Source organism: Eufriesea mexicana, unplaced genomic scaffold (assembly GCF_001483705.2).
Source record: "Eufriesea mexicana isolate 0111107269 unplaced genomic scaffold, ASM148370v2 scaffold14421, whole genome shotgun sequence".
Taxonomy (NCBI): domain Eukaryota; kingdom Metazoa; phylum Arthropoda; class Insecta; order Hymenoptera; family Apidae; genus Eufriesea; species Eufriesea mexicana.
Window position 1 is genome coordinate 120,868 of NW_016921875.1, and position 14,666 is coordinate 135,533.

General features: G+C 36.1%; 4 protein-coding genes and 2 long non-coding RNA genes across 6 annotated transcripts in view; 4 read left to right on the forward strand and 2 right to left on the reverse strand.

Moving 5' to 3' along the window:
- Positions 1 to 355: 355 nt before the first annotated feature.
- Positions 356 to 911, reverse strand: LOC108553954 (histone H3). The gene has a single exon (XM_017909056.1). The coding sequence runs from the start codon at positions 852 to 854 to the stop codon at positions 444 to 446; it is 411 nt and encodes a 136-aa protein (XP_017764545.1). The 5' UTR covers positions 855 to 911; the 3' UTR covers positions 356 to 443.
- Positions 912 to 1,075: 164 nt separating this feature from the next.
- On the forward strand, positions 1,076 to 1,608 carry LOC108553958 (histone H4). Its single transcript, XM_017909060.1, has one exon. The coding sequence runs from the start codon at positions 1,114 to 1,116 to the stop codon at positions 1,423 to 1,425; it is 312 nt and encodes a 103-aa protein (XP_017764549.1). The 5' UTR covers positions 1,076 to 1,113; the 3' UTR covers positions 1,426 to 1,608.
- Positions 1,609 to 3,766: 2,158 nt separating this feature from the next.
- LOC108553947 (histone H2A) lies at positions 3,767 to 4,266 on the forward strand. The gene has a single exon (XM_017909049.1). It carries the CDS (start codon positions 3,823 to 3,825, stop codon positions 4,195 to 4,197), a length of 375 nt encoding a protein of 124 aa, XP_017764538.1. The 5' UTR covers positions 3,767 to 3,822; the 3' UTR covers positions 4,198 to 4,266.
- A 2,366-nt stretch (positions 4,267 to 6,632) lies between these two features.
- LOC108553967 (uncharacterized) lies at positions 6,633 to 8,805 on the reverse strand. The gene is made up of 3 exons (XR_001890673.1): positions 8,503 to 8,805; positions 7,320 to 7,470; positions 6,633 to 7,220 (listed from the first exon to the last, which is right to left on the reverse strand). It is a non-coding gene; the product is annotated as an uncharacterized LOC108553967 (long non-coding RNA).
- A 417-nt stretch (positions 8,806 to 9,222) lies between these two features.
- Positions 9,223 to 13,510, forward strand: LOC108553966 (uncharacterized). Its single transcript, XR_001890672.1, has 2 exons — positions 9,223 to 9,740; positions 11,823 to 13,510. It is a non-coding gene; the product is annotated as an uncharacterized LOC108553966 (long non-coding RNA).
- An 862-nt stretch (positions 13,511 to 14,372) lies between these two features.
- LOC108553949 (uncharacterized) overlaps positions 14,373 to 14,666 on the forward strand; it is a 2,118-nt gene continuing 1,824 nt past the window's right edge. Inside the window, exon 1 of the mRNA XM_017909051.1 lies at positions 14,373 to 14,506. The gene's annotated coding sequence lies outside the window, so the exon portion shown is untranslated. The remainder of the gene's footprint in view (positions 14,507 to 14,666) is intronic.

Genomic DNA, 14,666 nt, shown 5'->3' on the forward strand with positions numbered 1-14,666 from the left:
ATTTCATTACATTGAAAATTATATGCGTTATACAATTCGAAATTTAACCAGTCTGCTTTCAAAGATATTGGGACAGGGATAGATAGAAGGGACTGCCTGAAATTCAATGAGGGGAGTAGGGTTCCCCACACAAAGAAGCGTGGGACAGATGTTCGACGCAGATGTCGGTTCTCTGTAGAAAAACAGAACCACCAGGTTAGTCCAGCAATAACGGTTTTCTTTCCCCTACAATTTGAATTTCTGAAATATATTTTTACTGAAAAAGTTCGTTACGATCTGTTATTGATACAAATACAAATTAGACAAATTTTACAACAGAAAAGGTTCTGAATCAATAAGGACTTGTTATGGAAGGGTTATAGTTGAAAAAACCATGAGTCACTACATTGAATAAAATTTTGGCCCTAAAAAGGGCCGATTGTTATAAATGTAGCCTGAGTAATTTAAGCTCTCTCTCCACGAATACGGCGAGCCAATTGAATATCTTTTGGCATGATTGTCACACGCTTAGCGTGAATAGCGCACAAGTTGGTATCTTCGAAAAGACCAACGAGATACGCTTCGCTAGCTTCTTGCAGGGCCATGACAGCTGAACTTTGGAATCTCAGGTCGGTCTTGAAATCTTGCGCAATTTCACGAACGAGTCGTTGGAAAGGCAATTTTCTGATGAGAAGTTCCGTGCTCTTCTGGTATCGTCGAATTTCACGAAGAGCGACAGTTCCAGGCCTGTAGCGATGAGGCTTCTTCACTCCACCAGTAGCCGGGGCACTCTTGCGAGCAGCCTTGGTAGCCAACTGCTTACGTGGAGCCTTTCCACCAGTTGATTTACGAGCGGTTTGCTTAGTACGAGCCATTATCTCCTCCTCGATATAAAATGCGTTGAGAAATTATAACGAAGCGTCTTCTCTAAACTCACAATGTGAAATGCGTTGAGCGGCTGCTGATGACCCCTTTTTATATGCTGCAGCTCCCGCTCGGTCGTCTCTGATTGGCTGCTGGTCGGGCGGTGGGAGCAGTTCTGGAGTAAGCTTAAAAGGGGGCCGTAAGGGTCTGCAGGCAAACATTCGATCGTTGCTATTCGAGTAGTACGTATCTTCAAGTTAATTTTACATCATGACTGGCCGTGGAAAGGGAGGAAAAGGATTGGGAAAGGGAGGAGCCAAGCGTCACAGGAAGGTTTTGCGTGATAATATCCAAGGTATCACGAAACCAGCTATCCGTCGTCTTGCTCGTCGTGGTGGTGTGAAGCGTATTTCTGGTCTGATCTACGAAGAAACTCGTGGTGTACTAAAAGTTTTCCTGGAAAACGTTATCCGTGATGCTGTTACGTACACCGAGCACGCTAAAAGGAAGACCGTAACGGCAATGGACGTCGTTTACGCTTTGAAACGCCAAGGCAGAACCCTCTACGGTTTTGGTGGTTAATTGGTGCCGCTATATTGCTGCATTCATAAACACAAACGGCCCTTATCAGGGCCAACAATATTTTCAAACGTATGAATTCTTTCTGTCAATACAAAGCAATATACTATTTCGTTGAAAACCGTTAACTATAGAGTGCCTTAAATACATTTATTGTATATTACAGCGATAATGTTATATTTTTTTCGTTTCCCTACTTCCGTTTTTTACGTTATTCTAGCAGTGCCTGGAACTTTCTCGTAGCTTCAGCTAACCTCAAAAAGTCGACTTAACCTTACTCGTAGAAATGTCTAGAACATAATTGAAACTCGGTGGGTGTTCGTCTATACTCTCTCAGAACTGAAGCATTTAAAATATTTTTCTAAATACAGTTGCAATATAATTTATTTTGAAAGTAATAAATAGGTAGAAAAGTATAAATTGTGTGTGGATTTTTAAAGTAATATCCTATTGATTTATGTATAAACGTTTCTTTTCATTCACTTTCGTACGCTTTTATTACTCCAATTCCGACCTGATTCAAAATTTAAAAAAGATTTAGGATTAAACTAGGTGTGAAAATAACACGTTTTCTCTACTATACATAATTGTACATCATTTGTGTAGATATCAAGCATGGTCAAACATGTTGACTAAAGTCCCAATAATATATTTTTTAAAATATGCGTTATGTCACCAACATATACTGATTCATTTGTTAACAATTTTTTTTTATTCATTTCATGCATATTGAGTTATATATCTAATTTGTAAATTATTAAAGAACACGGAACACGAATAATTAGGATTAGAATCTCTTTAGCCAGTCATCAGCTTAAAATAAAACATGATGTGAAAAAGCAGTCAAGTATGAATCACCAATTTAACTGAAAAATTGATAAGGAATAAATAATTTTATAATGTGATATCATACAACAAAATATTCAACTAATCTACCAAAGATTATAAAAGTTACATGAGAAATTAAATGAATAAATTTTCAGAATCATATTTTTTAATGAAAGATTTTTTCATTGTTCCATTGAAATCTACATTTACTTACTAAAATCAACGTTTATTTCCTAATATAATATAGCCATTATATATCTCTTTTAAAAGTGATAATTGAGATCATAATAATATATTTCTGATTTTCTTAAGTATAAAATTTTAAATTAATTTTTCCTTTCTTGAAAACGCATCAGAAATATATATATTTCTTTATTAATTGAATATTTGTTTTGTATTGCTTAAAATGATCTAATATTTATATGCAGTTTATATGTAAGCAAACTTTTAATGTTAAATAAAAATATGAATGTTCTAGAAATAAATAGAGGATTAAAAGTGAAGGAAGAAATGTGTTAAAACATATACATGTATTATTTGTACAATAAATTTATTGTGCAATATCAGAATTATTATACAATACTAGTTAGGTTAATAAATATAGTCCTTTATTATTTTCTATATATTTATACGTAACTATAATATATATTTTATTACAAATTCCTGCAATATATTAAACGTTTTGAAAGACATTCATAAAATGATTCATAATAATTATACATTAAATATTTCTTATCATACAGAATCTTTTTTCTGTTTCCCGTATGTTTTATCTTTAACGATATCGTCATTGGATTTTAATGGCCTTATAAATGATTACGCAGTATTAAATACATTGTTCATAGCTGTATTTTTCTGAAATAATTCTTTTAGAGGTTATATCATATATATAAAATAATTTAATTCTTATAAAAAATTTGAAACGTACTTTTCGATAGCACATAATATATTTTAGTAACTATTAATTCAAACTATGTATGTATATCAATGACCGTTTCAAGATTCCTTTTGAAAATTTCATAAGAAATGTAAGGCTTTTATATCCATTAATATTTTACATACATATAAGTCTGATTGACAATGTGCTACTCAAAGGGTTTTCAAACATACAGATGAAACATCACAATGCATGATGCTATTTAATATATATAAATTAAAATTAATCTATAAGGTTATATATATGTATCATTTTATAAGTATGAACACGAAATACAAATTGACAATTGAAATAATATAATCTTTGTATTGGACTTCTGGAATATTTATAATACAATTACGTATTTAATTAGGGTATTACGGTTCCCTGAATATTTTTTATTATATTTGCATAAATCTTATATTATTATTAATTACAAAAATATGAGCTATAGTTACCAAGCGTACAAACGAAAGTACCAGCGATCCAATCAGAAGAGGGGAATTGTAATGCGGCTCCTGATTGGTGCGGGCCTAGCTGCTTCTCAGGCCTATAAAGGCGTTGCACTGGAGGTAAACGTATCATTTCCCGCTTGCCAGTCAAAGGGTGTTCAACGTTCTTTTTCGCTTTCGTGTGTATTATCTTTACATTTAAAGATGTCTGGACGAGGAAAAGGTGGAAAAATTAAGGGAAAGGCGAAGTCCCGTTCTAATAGAGCAGGCTTACAATTTCCTGTTGGTAGAATCCATAGACTGCTTCGTAAAGGCAACTACGCAGAACGCGTTGGTGCTGGCGCGCCAGTTTACTTGGCAGCTGTTATGGAATACCTGGCCGCTGAAGTCTTGGAGTTGGCTGGTAATGCAGCTCGAGACAACAAGAAGACAAGAATTATTCCACGACATTTACAACTTGCCATCAGGAATGACGAAGAATTGAATAAACTCTTATCTGGGGTTACCATAGCCCAAGGTGGTGTTTTACCAAATATCCAAGCAGTTCTACTACCAAAGAAAACCGAAAAAAAAGCATAAACTTGCTTCTCATCCATTTCAAAACAATAAAACGGTCCTTTTTAGGACCACCAATTTTTATTACTAAGAATGATCTCCAACTAAATTTATTATTGTATGGAAGAAACATGGTTGATAGGTTTATATAGTAATCAAGGACTTAGGTATAGATTTAATGTTGAATACCCAAGTCGCTGAGGAAGATAGACACAAATAAAATTTAACTCAGGAATTGAACAATACTATGTTTCCTTATTTTTAAATATAAAATTCATATATTATTTTTATATCAATTGTTATATTGAAGAATAACTATACAGACTTTGTACTTTCATATGATAACATAATAAATCGATGGTTAACCATATTTCGATATAATAGCACGCACTCGAACGATAAAGTTGCCCACAGATTAAAGCTTCGATTCTTCTTTAGAGCATGGCGCTAGTGTGCCATACAGCGTTGTCAAATCATAGATCGTAAAGGGTTATAATATCGGTTATGTTTCTCGTAACATTTATGAAGAGCTAAAATGAAATTATTGATGTTATGAGTGGGAAAATCTAATTCTAGTCAATATCGATTCCGGTTACGGTTTCGCAGTTCATTAGTGTGTCGGTTGTGTTTCAGCCTGAAACGGTTCTATATACTATAGATACTGTGGCTAATATTGCTATGCTTGTATGTCACGAGTGATCAGTTACTCGACAGTTAACGACTGGACATTGAAACGATTTGAGAACAATAAACAATTTTGAAGCTGTAGTGATGGATAAATTTAGTATTTCGATTTCAAATTATCGATTATTTAAATTGTTTTGAATAGACATTTCACTGCATTATATATTAATTTATAAACAAATGGACATTTGATGTAGGAGAACCTCTGAATTTAATCGTGAACAGTTCAGTTTTTCGTCGACTTTTTAAACAAGTGAACACTGAGTCGAATTATGGATGGAATTACACATTGAAGAAAATGCAGGACAGGCAAAAAATATTTTATTATGTGTAACATGAGGCAAGAAGATTACAATAGTTGTAAAATTAATAATTGTTCTTCGATAATATTGGTATGCAAATTTAAAATAAAAAATTTCAAGTGTTCCGATTTATATGTTGAACTCTTAAGCTCTGTTTTTATCTATTTATAAATTTGTACTATTACAGTTAGAATCACGCAACAGACCTTATGAAGCATTTGCAAAGGACAGAATCAGATAAGTTTACAAAACAATAATGGAAAAAAACAGAAAAGAGAATTCACTGAAAGTAGTAGAGAGAGAATATAGTGAGAAGGGAACTTTACGAATTGAGTAGGGAGTTGCCTAGCAACTGATAAACCGACGCTAGTGACGTATCGCGTGGCCAGACGGAGACTCTACACTTCCCCTTCTCCTCACATTTTGCCGGCCTAGACCCCTCTTGCCTTCTCGCTGCTCTCGCCGTCAATGTGTCAGCCTGCATGATTCAAGCAACTTGCGACGGAGTGGGGAAAAATAACGGGTGTTCTTTTGTACGATGGTACACGGCAAGCGACTGAGGCAAGTGACTTTATATATTATTCTAACTACTGAAAGATCAGGTAAGTTATATTTTAAAAACTGATTAATTATTTTACATGCAGAATACGAATTATTAGAAATTATTTATTCAATTATGAATATACTACGTATATTTATTCATTCATTGTTTCATACACTAATATTGAAAATTATTGTACAAATAGGTAACATTGCTCTCGCAGAAATGGATACAAGACCTGGTCCTAGTAGTATTGTAAATATGAAGGGGAAGCATGGATTTTCCGTTTGGCCACGTTGTCGATTTGCTGCTTAGTAACTTATTTATAACATCCATAGCAACCATAAACAATACATAGTTAACGTTTTAAAAATTGTAATATGTTAATTGTTATTAATGATTATTGACGAATGAAGAAACACTACGAATTTCCATTACATTGAAAAATTAAGAGTTCTACTGCAATAAATGAAAATACTGTGACATGCAATTAAACTCAAAAATAGCACATTAGTATTATAAACCTGATATCTTTAAAATTATTCTCATTATTATACTAACTTAAGAATTTCCTTATGTAAGGATTTATCTAATTATAAGTATAAGGAAGTTAGCAGTGAACTGAAATACATATGTAAGATTAATATATATCAAACAATTTTTTCTTTTCATTGCTGTAATTACAATAATAAAATATATATATATATAATTATATAGACACACGCATATAAAGATAAATAGTATGTACAAATGTTAAATATACATATACATGTACAAAGTTATACATATTTATACAATTCGTCGAATATACAAATGTATGCATATCTTCTTATTCACTTTAGGATTTATGTTATTGCATTCAGCAAACCATCCACACTAAAGATGAAGTAAAATCGAAAGTCCACACACAATCTATCTGTGAAGGAGTGGATTTACTTTGCATATTAATTGTTATTAGACTTACCTAATAACACACTATACAAAACAGTTGATGAATCACATTCATCCAAACAAAATGATGATTATGATGTGATGAACGAGGTAAGCGATCTGTTTTTAAAGGCGTTGGAGAAGGATTTAACCCTTTTTGAGTCGAACAACGATATATCGATAATACCTTACTATTCGCATGGCGAGAGAATACTGTTTTAAAGTAAATTTATAAAACGTTATAAATGATTGAATTCCTTTTCAGAAGCTCAATATGAGATGCTTTACAAATTGAAAAAATTATTTATGAGTTCACCTTTTTGTTATATTCCCTGATGATCGATCCGAGACTGTGTATACACTACAACGACAAATATCAGATACTTTTAATAGCCGGATAGCTATAAATAATTACAATAAATACTAGAATGACATTTCAGTGATATCTAGACGTATACGCAGTCTCGGTATCATATTTGACAGACTAAATGACATAGTTTTGCTAATTTTAAAAATCTTTAACATCGAAACAGAATCAAGGAAGACATTAATAATACCAGAAGTTTGACAAGTGGCTATTCGCGTAAAATCTGAAAAAAAGAAGATTATTATTTTCCACCATTCTCTTTGATCTTAAGAATGTAATATGGTTTTCGCTTTAAAGCTTTAGATATTCGACATATGCATACCTGATTATTTATGCTCGTTTAAAACAGTTTTTCGTGGCTTAACATTTTTGCAGCATACTGGGCACTTGGCCTATTTGAGTCTTTTAGCCAATGATCCTGAAGTGGGACATTCGTTTTCTTTGGGGTAGAAGCAGATAAACTGGTACTCCCTCTATTATTACAAAATTCATAATTATAAATTTACTCGAGCGATTAGGGAAGCGAAAATATTCTATTTTTCAAAAAATCATTAATTTTTTAATTATGGATAATCTTATCGATGTACTGAGTACATTGGTTTTTCATTGAGATTTATGAGTATGGCATATATTGCAAAAAGGAATATATTAAGTAACATTTTCCGCTACATATAATTGGTGGTGGGCCTTAGTTTCGAAGATATTAACAAAATTCTTTTGGTACTATTATATGCATGCATTCATGATACAGTCGTAAACACAGACAGTAGCAGCTCTGTCCCTTATATCTGATTACAAAAGTCATTGTTGTTCATTGATCGGAAAGAATTATGATAGTATTGTCGATTTTCATATCGTACAAATTACTCAAAAATTTGTTTTAATTACACTCACTCTGCAGAAAATCTAACTTAAACTAACTTAATCTACGATTAAACTGAATAATTTTAGCTTAAGATTAGGTTAAGTTAGGTTAGGTTAAATATTTCGGCGTGGGAGTGCTTAATCTCCATCCCGGTGAAGCTTTGAAATTTTAAACAAATTTTCAATTAATTATTACATCATAAAAATTAGCAGTGAAATCACTGACTTTACGGCATTGCTATGTTGAATACATAACAGTGTTTAGTATGAACAATCTACTTTTCGGGAGGCAGCACTGGTACGAACTCGCCGGACGACTCCCGCCTTTGCTAGCGACACGTCATGGATGCACACGCATAAGCAAAATTCAATGTGATAGTACCGAAGGAATTTCACTAATATCTCGGAAACGAAGGTTGATCACTGATTATATGTAGAGGTACAAAATATTGTTCTTAACAATATATTTGAAAATTGTCGAAATCAATAAGAAATCAGTACACAAATAAGTTTATCAAATTATATTCAACTAAAAATATTAAACATCTGCTTACCTGATCTGTCAATTATACCGTAACCTTTGGAACTAAATAAGAAATGTACTAAAAAAAATTCTATACGCAATAAAATGTCTTACAAACCTTTTTCCACTGCTCACACTCGATCTCCCATGTGTCCTTCACTAAACCAAATAGCAAAGTCGAAGATTCGTCATAGTGTTAGCGCTGTGATGTTCGCAACGTTGGTTGCTAGGCAACTTCCTTCTCCATTCGTAACGTTCCCTTTCCACGATGAAATTCCCTCTCCATTATTTTCTGTGCATCCTCTCAGACAACACAGATTATAGTACTCTTAAAAAAAGCAAATGCTCAAAGGTCTCTTTTATACAAGAGCATTGAACCTCGTATGACGAATAATGTATAATCGAAACATTAATACGTAGTTACTCAAATACAATACTAAAATCATTTTAAGTCATACAATTTGTCAAATTACCTCATATTATTTTATATGACCTTCATGTTCATTTTAATTTTCTTTGTTTCATTACTGATAGATAAAAATAGTACGATTTGCACAAAGTACCGAATGGCCTCAGTGACCGACCGAGATAAAATTTGGAATGGAGGGGGAAATGTAAACTTTCAGCTTCGGGTATTTATGCATTAGTTTCCGAGATATTAACAGAAAGCATTTGACACTATACACTGGATTGTGCGTATATATGCACGACTGTGCAGTGTATGCGACAATATTTGATTGTTGTTTAGCTACTGTTTGAAAAACTACAAAATGGTAACCCATAACCAAGAAGTAATAAAACGTTTGTTTCGTAAATGGAATATTGTTCACGAAGTCGATATGTATATAAGAAATTTCCTTTTCGTCACTCTCATCCAACGTAATGTTTTCATTCGTTTCGAGCTAACCTCTCTACCTCGATGTCCATGAGTCGAAGGCGAGGCCGAAGCTTGGAAGTCGTCAATGCCATCGAGAATCGTGTGTGATCGCGTTGGATAACGATGATCAGCGTGCACACGTTTCACAAGCAGTGGGATTGTGGTAATCATGTCCATCCGATGCCGGCGAAGCGTTACCAGGTGACTCAACAGACTCGTACGTCGGTTTCAAAGCGCCGAAAGAAAGGGAAAGTACCCGGGACATCGAAGCATGGGAGTCTGGTGTGCTCTCAGTCCGCGGAAAGCGACTGAACGCATACGAGAAACGATTCTCCGCACCAATCTGTCGCGCATTCACGGAAATCGTGATTCAGATTCGTGGTGACACGGTGTACACCGGCTGGAATTTCGTTCGTTGGACTCGCTGTGCTGATCGGCGACATTTTTCTGTGATGCAGATCGTGCTGGGTGGAGGAATGGTAAGAAACGACGGATAGTCTCTGTATCTTTGTTGATATTCTTGATAGCGTGGTAGATATCTTCGTTTTTGGACTTCCTGTATATTTTGAGGTTATTTACGATCGTCGATTTGACAGTTTATGATCGTTAGCGTTTGACGTTTGACAAATAAAAAATTCAGAATGATTAATTTCTATTTTTATATTCGATCCTTAGTCTATTCGAATGTTTTCAAAGGTGGTCAAACACAAATATTCGATCGACGATATTTTTATTTGCGCAGCTGCACTCGGAATAATGCACATTGCTGCTCCACGAGGTTCTTCGACGAACATTAAAGGCGCGAGGTAATCGGGCAACCGTGTTTCGTGTGTATACGTGAACACCATAGGACTTTTTACTGGGCAAGGACATGGCGATATCGGAGAAGGGATCGAAAATCTGGAAGTCCTTCACCAATTATATCCACTCTGTTCCTTTGACCTAGAAACGAACTTGAATTAACGTCAGCGGGTTTTTATTTCGATGACAATTAAAAAACGATATGGAATTTAAGTATACCCAGGTAGCATGCAAAAATTCAAATTGTATTTCGCTGACGTAGCAAATATCTATGGATTGCAACATTATGTTGCGCAAATGTAAAAGACCTCGAACACTTTGAATCGATTTGCAGGTTTCGATTTAGAACTTTCGAATAATTCGTTAAATCGAACAGAATAATATTTTGAGCAGAATAAATTAACGTATATAAAATGGTGAAAAAGTCGTAGGAATATTTTTCGTATAAAATCAGTGTTAGAGGTGTTTTGATTTTTGATTCAAGAACCGCAATGAGGTTAATCGTAACTTCGTTAATGGCGGCACACTCCGTAACCAAGCGGCTTACAATCTACGTCGGATAATAGTATTATGCTAGCATTACGCAATCGCGAAAATTTCACTTTCCGCGGTGCGATCGCGCGCGCTAGCGTCTCAGGATAGCAAACTCGTTTGTATATACGCGTTACCTTTAGATATCGACGCAGATTTTTATCGTGCGAGTATGCTCGCATCGCCTGTCTCTTTTCGATGCTTTTTTACTTTGTGCGACTCTGTTGCCAGGGCTTGTCTAACCGGTCTCTCTATCACAAGGCTCACGTACTTAGCTGTACAAGGACGAGCGTGTCGACACGCGCGTATTCCTTCAACGTGGATGAAATTTTTGGGATTCAGCGTACTTCTAGTATTTTGTAACTATACGAACCTGAAACACTCGAAAGTTACCGACGATTACTTAAAAAACCGTTTTACTCGTGACTCCAGAGTTTTTAAAATGGATAATTTGCATACAGGTTTTCTAACCGTATAATCGACGACTGATGAAAATATTACGATACTTAATCGAGCATACTTCCGCCCTCTATGTTTCGTTTACATCGCGAAGTAAATTCGACGTATATCTCACTCTGGCGGAGTTATACAATAGTTATAAACGAATCGACGGTTGCGCAATCTGCAATCGGTAAATTGACTGGATCGCACGGCAGTTATCCACGGATCTTATTATCCCATTTCTCGACACGGCGTATACGGTGTGGGAAAATAACCATTTCGATCGGTTCGATTTGTTTTATCGTCCGTGGTTTTGTTGTGTAGTCTGGTTTTCATTGTTCCGTATATCCTAAGGAAGAGTGGCTCACCTTTCCTGAAAAACTCGTCGTTGCTACGATGCAATGGATAAAGCAGTCTATCCTTGAAATCAGTGCACGAAACTATAGAATGCTTTGAGCGAATATCGGAATGTTATCATCCGAATCGATATATCGAACTTATTGGTCGTTTTGTTGGTTACGTTCGTGGCAATCGAATTATTCGCATACTATTATTCGTATAACGAGAACAAATATACACTAAACGTCGATTATAATTTTTTTCTTTACACTCCTTTTCTAAATGTTCGTTTTACAAGTTGTGAAAATGCGGAAGAGAGACGGTTTAACATTTACATTTCTGAGGTATTCTTACATAAATGTGACAGAAGGAAAATACTGTAAATTGTTATAGAATAAAACGATGACACCCGTCATGAGAATCTATGATTTATAGCTTTCGTTTTTCAGGAATTCTTCAGTTAATCGATCATACGTCGGGGAATATCGATCGACCATGATTCCAAATACGCCCTGTCTTCGTGGAACCGAATTGTCCCAGCGAACCACAGATGCTTCAGAATCTCTGCATGCCTGACATTTTCGCCAACTAGGACTCACGATGTTGGATCCAGTTCTTGGAACATCGACGGTATGGTGGTTCGTGGTGTACGCCAGTATTTTGCTGCTGCTGTCGCCCCTGGTGCTGCTCTTCATTGTACTGCTACCGAATTTCCCGATACTGTTGTTCAGAAGAATGTGCTACATCCCGATAGAGTCGATTTGACACGTCGAATCATCGGCTAGTTAACCTCTTAGAGATCGTACCTCATAAGTTACTATGTTAGAATCTCGTGTCGCGTAGCTGACCGATGAGACCGTATTTTAGTTTTAGAGGTTAGGAGACGACATCGTGGTATTCGAAAATTTGAAGTATAAAGAGTTACGATAGTCTTTGATAATTATAGAAGAGCATAGGGTTAGTTTTATAATTATAGTTCCGAGTATCTAGCGTGGGACCGTAGATTGAAAAGAGTTGTAAAGTCTCCTAATAGATACCTGCACGAAACTATGTCGTGCGGAACAATGACGTTGGGATAAGTGGCCGGGCCTGGCAATTTCTGAGCGCACAAATTGCTGGGACATACCTGCGTTTATAACACGTATTTTCCGCACTCTGTTCAACGAAATCAAAAGTATTCCTACAGTCAATACCTACGATAATATCTTTAACTTAAAGCATTTTAACAATTAGTCACTTCGTACATTTAGGTATACCATTTATTAGAATTATTTGTACCAGTCGATTCATCATTCCCATTTTATACTACGATGTAGCTAATAATCGCAATGTACCGTGGAATTATCAAGTACACGATTAATTAGAGTTTAATTATAAAGAAATTTGTACGGAAAAGCTATCTATATTTATTTACGGATCAATCGTCAGAGTTCCAGGTTTGTCGTAATTTTGCACACGATTCGATTCTTCGCCCAAGTTCTTCTGTCACGGATCTTTTACCATCGTTGCCAAGATTTCGCCATGGCTGTCGCGAACGAAACGAGTATAACCGACATGCAAAACCGATATAACGGGAACGCGGTTTCGCAAAACGCGAATCGCGAGTAGTACGACAATTCCGAGATATTCTCGCGTTTTGGACGAACCTAGTAACAGCAACGTCGTTGATTCTTGCGTCAGTGAGTTGGTTTATCCGTTCGTCTCGTGTGCACAGCTCGCACACAGTTTTGTATATAAACAATCTGCTCGACGCGAAGATGGAGCAGCTCCAGAGACATTTGCTTGTCTCGCGAATTTCGTCGTGCGTAACCGTCGTTCACGGATGTCGTTCCATTTTTCTTCTAAGCATGATGTAAACGAAGGTGTGCGTCATCGAACGTTCACCATTGATCTTGCTAGTCACTCGAATTTTTTTCACCGATTTTTTAACCGATACCGGACAAATCTCTTTTAATTTTTTCGTTTCTGATAAATGGCACTTGCGAGCAATTCGAGATTGTATGATTGACGCGTGACAACTGCACTGCGGCGTGTCAGACACTGATTCGAACTTTTGTGACATTCGAGCATGTACAATCACCGTTCCAGATTCGTATCTGTCTCTGACTCTGCGTTTCAAGATCGATCTCGGTCCTAGTAATTTTTTCTATCATTTTTTACTCGTTCTCTCGAAACGTCTTAATTTACGTGCAATTTATAGCTCGTTCCGTGACCCTAGCAACTGCCAAGTACCATTTCTAACTATCAGGATTGCCGAAAGAAAAATGCTCAGTTGCCTCGAACAAGAAAAGATGCTCGTAGCTACCAATACCTGCACGAACGTCATTAATCAGCTCGTTGGTAAATGCTCGACTTGAAAAGATTATACTGGGCTCGTTTTGATCTTTTATTATCCCGTTAGTAATTACTTCTTTGCGGCATGTAAGAAGTTGTAAACCGTTTCCACGTTTCAAAGTCAGCGTATTAGCTGTGACGCTTTTATTACCGGCATTGTCCGTAACGCATTTTACGATTCCATTTTACAAACTTCGCGAGAGAAGTGCATTATCAAGGTAACATTGGGAAACTTATTAGCAACATTTACCGATGCAACGATTACTCGCATCGGTAATACACCTGTTCAGAAAATAATTTGTTCTTAAGCAATTAAACATATCGAGCGTTGACAGTTGTACGTTATTTACCTTTGGATCACTTTTGTATATTGCGAAATTCTGGAATTTTCAAATTTTCGAACCACCGAACCCTTTCATTTCTCAGGATTCGAAGTCGACGAATTGCGTCCATTTCGAACGTTTCCAAGCGTTTCGCTTCTGATACACGTTCGACTTCACAGTTCGTTTATCAATCATGCACAGTGCATCGCGATCCTGTGCATGGTAAATGCATGTCCTTCTGCAGTTCGCTAGTTGATGTAGACGGGCCTGATGTTGAACATTACAGTACCGATCGCGGAGTACTTTCGCCAAGTGGCGTGTGTAGTGGGGGAGGTAGGACTTGAACCCTGAGACCCCATGGGCCATATATACTACGGTTCCATGCAGCACTCTTGCTACTTGGTGTCAGCTTCTCGACGATCCTTGCTGTTCTATAGGGAAGGTATACATCAAGAGGGAGACCGATCGAGTAAAAGGTAAGCTTCGTTCACTTTGCTTCACCATCGCTAACGATCTTCCATTCTACTCTACTTTACGCGACGAAATTATTCTTCGTTTCATCGGACCATTTTTAGCCTCACTTCGCACTAAGATGACAAACGATAGAACGCGTGGATGAAAGAGGAAATCGGAAGA

What these genes read in the sequence shown, in the direction of transcription:
- LOC108553958 (XM_017909060.1), top strand. Translation starts at nt 1,114, where the DNA reads ATGACTGGCCGTGGAAAGGGAGGAAAAGGATTGGGAAAGGGAGGAGCC.
- LOC108553947 (XM_017909049.1), top strand. Translation starts at nt 3,823, where the DNA reads ATGTCTGGACGAGGAAAAGGTGGAAAAATTAAGGGAAAGGCGAAGTCC.
- LOC108553954 (XM_017909056.1), bottom strand. Translation starts at nt 854, where the DNA reads ATGGCTCGTACTAAGCAAACCGCTCGTAAATCAACTGGTGGAAAGGCT.